Source organism: Zingiber officinale, chromosome 4B, assembly GCF_018446385.1.
Source record: "Zingiber officinale cultivar Zhangliang chromosome 4B, Zo_v1.1, whole genome shotgun sequence".
Taxonomy (NCBI): domain Eukaryota; kingdom Viridiplantae; phylum Streptophyta; class Magnoliopsida; order Zingiberales; family Zingiberaceae; genus Zingiber; species Zingiber officinale.
Window position 1 is genome coordinate 1902176 of NC_055993.1, and position 5060 is coordinate 1907235.

The 5060-nt window shown below is 46.0% G+C and overlaps 1 protein-coding gene across 1 annotated transcript; it reads right to left on the reverse strand.

Annotated features, from left to right (window-relative positions):
* Positions 1 to 489: 489 nt before the first annotated feature.
* On the reverse strand, positions 490 to 2220 carry LOC121977299 (alpha-humulene 10-hydroxylase-like). Its single transcript, XM_042529889.1, has 2 exons — positions 1254 to 2220; positions 490 to 1125 (listed from the first exon to the last, which is right to left on the reverse strand). The coding sequence occupies exons 1-2, from the start codon at positions 2169 to 2171 to the stop codon at positions 505 to 507; spliced, it is 1539 nt and encodes a 512-aa protein (XP_042385823.1). The 5' UTR covers positions 2172 to 2220; the 3' UTR covers positions 490 to 504.
* Positions 2221 to 5060: the final 2840 nt, after the last annotated feature.

The window sequence follows — 5060 nt, forward strand, 5'->3', positions numbered from 1 at the left end:
GTCAAATGTAGAAATCAGTAGCATAGGGCATCGGTGTCAAAATTAGTAGAAAAGGACGTTAGTGCCAAAATCGACAACATAGAGCTTCGGCACCGAAATCGGTAGAAAAGAACGTTGGCGTCGAAATCGACAGAAAATAGATATCGGCATCGAAATCAACAGTAGCAAAACAGAAAATAGATATCAGTGTCGAAATCAATAGCAATAATAGGAGACGACAACGGTAACATAAAGCAATAACAGGAGGCGGTAGAAAAAAATAGGTCAAAAAAGAAGAACCGCTCTGATATCATATAGAAATTAAGAGAAAAAAAAAATTAACAATATTATTAGATCTTAAAATTGATACAGAGTATAAAGTCTTATATAATTAAGTTAATAAATCCTAAACTTTATAAAAAAAAAAATTCAAATTATTTGAAAAATTATAAATAAATAAATATATAACCTAATCCGTAGATATAGAAAAGGGGCAATATATAGATATATATTTATATAAGGAGTCTACGGCAGAGGAATTCGTGGGTTGGCAAGCAGGAACAGGGGCGACTTCCTCGGAGCACTCGCACCGGAAATCTCCATCATGTCCAACTCTTCGGCCTTCATTCCGCCCGGAAGCTTCCAGTCGAAATAGAAGAGCAGGTGAGCCAGCCCGACTTCCACGGACGACAGCCCAAACGTCATGCCGGGGCATATCCTTCGCCCCGCGCCGAACGGCACAAACTCAAAGTTGAATCCCCGAAAATCGACCGAGCCGTCGGCGAATCTCTCCGGCTTGAACCTCTCGGCGTCGCCGCCCCAGTAGCGCTCGTCCCTGCCCAAAGCCCACGCGTTGATGAGCAGGCGAGCCCCCGTCGGCACTCGGTAACCTACGACCTCGCACTCCTCCTTGCACACTCTGGGCAGCAACAGGGGACCCGGAGGATGAAGTCGGAGGGTCTCCTTGATCACTAATTTAAGGTAGTTGAACTTGGCGATGTCATTCTCTTCCAGCTTAGTCTTCCCTTGCATGGCCTCCCTGATCTCCTTTTGAGCTTTCTCCATCACCTCTGGGTTCTTCATTAGCTCCGACATAGCCCACTCGATCACCGTCGACGATGTCTCTGTTCCTCCGAGAAATATTTCCTGAATAATAATGTATACGACCAAATTAAGGATCGATCGATTGGTAAACTAAATTAATTAAGAGGCCAGGTCTCACAACAAAATTAAATGAATAAATTAGCATATTAAATTTGAGGAAGTTAACGTACCAATACGATGGCCTTGATGCTGGTGGATGTTATTGGAAATTCTTGGTCATCTTGGTCCTTGAGCCTCAGAAGAACATCGATGATTAGATCCTCCTCTGAAGGGCCGGCTCTCTCAGCCTGGTGCTGTGAGATGATCTCGTCGAACACCTGGTCGATCTGCCGTCGAACGCGCTGTAGCTTAAATTTCAAGCCGGTCAGGGTGTCCAAGAACTTGAGCGAGGGGAACATGTCGGCCACTGCGAAGCTGGTGACCAAACCCACCCCTTCCTTCACCAGCTGCAGGAACTTCCCCTTCTGCTGGCACTTGTCGCCGAACGCTGCTCTCAACACCAGCGCGTTCGTCATGGACATCACCATCTCGCTAAGGTTCAGAGGCGTTTGGAATTGGCCGAACGATGCGGCGCTTGCGATTTCCGCGGTGAGCTTGCGGACCGCATCCTCGCGGATCGTGGCGAAGGACTTGACGCGCCGAGAGTTGAGCAGCTCCATGGCGTAGATCTTCCTCATTTGCTTCCAGTAGCCGCCGTAGGCGGCCATGGCGACGCTGAGGCCGTCGTAGGCCAATATGTTGGCGAAGGTCAAGTCGGATGGCCGGTTGGCGAAGTTGAGGTCGTGACGCTTGATTATCTCCTCCACGGCTTCCACGGAGGAGGCGACGACTAGGTCGACCTGACCGAGACGGAGAAGCAAGAGCGGGCCATGAACTCGGGAGAGGTGGCGGAGAGTGCGGTGGGGATTGGCACCGGCAAGGTGATGGATGTTTCCGATGAGGGGAAGCTTAGGAGGGCCCGGCGGAAGAGGCGCCAGTACCTTTTGTGCAGGCTTCCTTTGCTTCTTGATCTGCAGTAGTGTTAGGATGAAGAGGAAGGAGAGGGAGAGAGTGATGAAGAAGGAGGGAGAAAAGAGATGGGCTTCCATCTTACGTACGCAGTAGATGATAGTTGATATGATCACTACTGCACTAATTAATTAATGTTTGTGTGGCTTGATCTATCGCTCTTTCTTCCATGTATTTATAGATGATTTTTCAGGAAAGAGTGTTCAGATCGGCATGATCTTTTTACTCAGTCCATTGAGGCGTTCGTTCGTCCTTTTGGGAAAATAAACAATAAAAAATCTTGGGTCTTAAACTTTTCCAAGTCAAATATCTTAAGCTTCGAATCAATAATAAAGTCAGAAAAAATAAAAAAAAAATAGAAAAGGTTTGAAATATGGAAGGTCACTAGAAAATGTTCTGATAGAATTGCAGTTCTTTAATTTGTTTACTGTTTTTTTTTAAAAAAAAATCATTTCTGAACTTGCATCTTTTCTAATTTCATTTCTGAACATACAATTCTGTCTTAGCTTTTTCCATAAAATATAATTTAAAAACTATTATAGTTTAAATATTATTAGTAATTTACGAATACGAGAATTATAGGATAGAAACTCCATTCTATCCCATTTTAAGAAGATTATATATATATATATATATATAAAAGCTAAATGAACATGGAAGTTCTATTACTTTTAAATACTAGAACTTATGTATACAATTGAACAATGAGAAGAAGAAGATAAAAAATGAATAAAAGAAGAAGAAGAAGATTGTGGACGCTAAATCCATCCGTGAATTATTTTTAAACTGAATAAATAAGAATTTTTATTTCGATTTCTCTATAATAATTCTTTCTTTCATTCGAGCACCACTAATTATATATATAAAAACTAAATGAGCATAAAGTTCTATTACTTTCAAATACAAATGAACAATGAGATATTCTAGAATCATATTTTCGTCAAAATAGAGTCGTAATACTAATATTAATTACATAATCCAAGTTCAGACTAATGTAACTTCTGTGAACATGAAGCTTAGAATTGACATGAATTAAAAAACAGAAAATCCCAGTAAAGTCTCATTAAGAACGTAAGGATCAAAATGGTTGGAAAACGATGGCCTGTAGATGGCTATAGTTTTATATTTTCAGAGTGTTTGAACCTGTAAAATCTTTTAATGTACAGTCAATCCCATGGAATATAATTATATTATCTGGCTGATTATATCAAATTTCATTAACAACGGTCCACCATGGACAACTTTAATTATTTTTCAAACACGGGACACGGCTGCTATATTATTTAAAACCTGACTAATAGAATCGCTGATTCATTTTCTATTAACTTAATTTGTCTGTAGTTGCAATGCAAAGAACCATGAATGAGGTAATTAGGTCAAGTACTGCGAACTTTCTATTAACTTTCTTTTAATTTAACTAAAACAATTTATATAAAATATTATTATATTTGATCCTGTCTGGAAGCTGAGAAAACGAACCTGTCGGTGTGACGTGTCTGGAAGGTTGACCGCATCCCCATGACTCGGTGGATGATCTGTCCGTTACGTTGACCGAGTCGTCTGGAGTCCTCCTCCGGTCAACTGTACATGTATCCATCGACCGGGTTCCCCCGGTCTCTGGTACCTCGGTGCTCGAGGCGAATCCCACAAATGTATGAGTATCCAGATAATAATAGAATATTGAAATAAATGCAAAGAAGGTACGAGAACGTACCCTGGCCCAGGGGGGCGCCCTCGGATGGATGAGTGAGTTGGTCGTGAAACTGACCGAGTCGTCGTGGCCCGGAAGGGTGGATGCCTCTGAACCGACCGAAGAGGAGCTGGGTCCGGAGGTGACAACGCGGAGCCGAATGTGGCATGAATCTGAAAGGTGACACACAATCGGAATACAACGGCGACACGACCGGCGTACGACATCGGCGGAATGTGACAACGGCGCGTAGACCGGAACACTAGGCAAAGTCGGCACGACCGCCGTGCCGTGAGGAGGGTCTGCCCGCGCGAGGCCGCCGGCGAGGAGGCTGTCGTGAGGCCGCCGGCGAGGGAGCTGGCGCGTGAGGTGCGAGGGAGCTGTGAGGCCGCCGTGAGGGAGGGCTGAGGCCGTGAGGAGGCTGCGAGGTGTGAGGCTGCCGGCGAGGGAGCTGCTGTGCGCGCGGAGGCTGCCGGCGAGGGAGCTGCTGGGGAATGATGGCGACGGCACAGCGCCTACGTCGCGAGGAGGAGGAGAGCAACGGAAGAAGTTGCCGGCGAAGGCCGGTGATGACCCCGGCAAACAGTGCAAGATGGAGAGGAAAGCTCCCCCTCCGTTTCTCTCTCTCTGGCGGCGGAAAACCCCCCCCCCCCTTTCTCTTTTCTGTATCGTGCCCTTAAAGAGCAAGAAACCCTTCCCCCTCAAATGACAAAACTGCCCTCTCCTCATATCTCTTTACCGGATCACAAGCCTCCTCTTCAAGTCTAGTCGAAGGAGGCGTGAGTCCGACTGACTGGACAGTCTATCGCCCAGGGCTGAACCGCTCATGATATCAAAATCAAATCGCTGAACCCAAAGTATACTGTCTCCAGCGACCGGTCGCTATAATAATGGTGTCGCATGAGATAGTACTCGTGCCGAGTGGATCAAATCTGTAACCGGACCAATGCCTAGTACGCAGCCACGAAGATACCGACCGGACGATCGAAGTGATGCCGATCGGGTGGATAGACGCTGAGCGGAAGATGCTGAGCGAACGACAACACGCTGAGTGCTCGATATGTAAACTGACAGCCGACCGAGCGACACGTGGGACGCTGAGTAGACCGGCACGAGGCCGGGCGTGCGAACTAGATCAAGCGGTGTGGCCGAACGGATGATCGGAAAGATGTCGATCGAGTGAGTAGACGGCGAGCGGACAACGCCGAACGGGCGACAGAGAAAATGACGATCAGTCGATCATGAAATGCTGACCTGACGTGCTGAATGAGCAGCATCG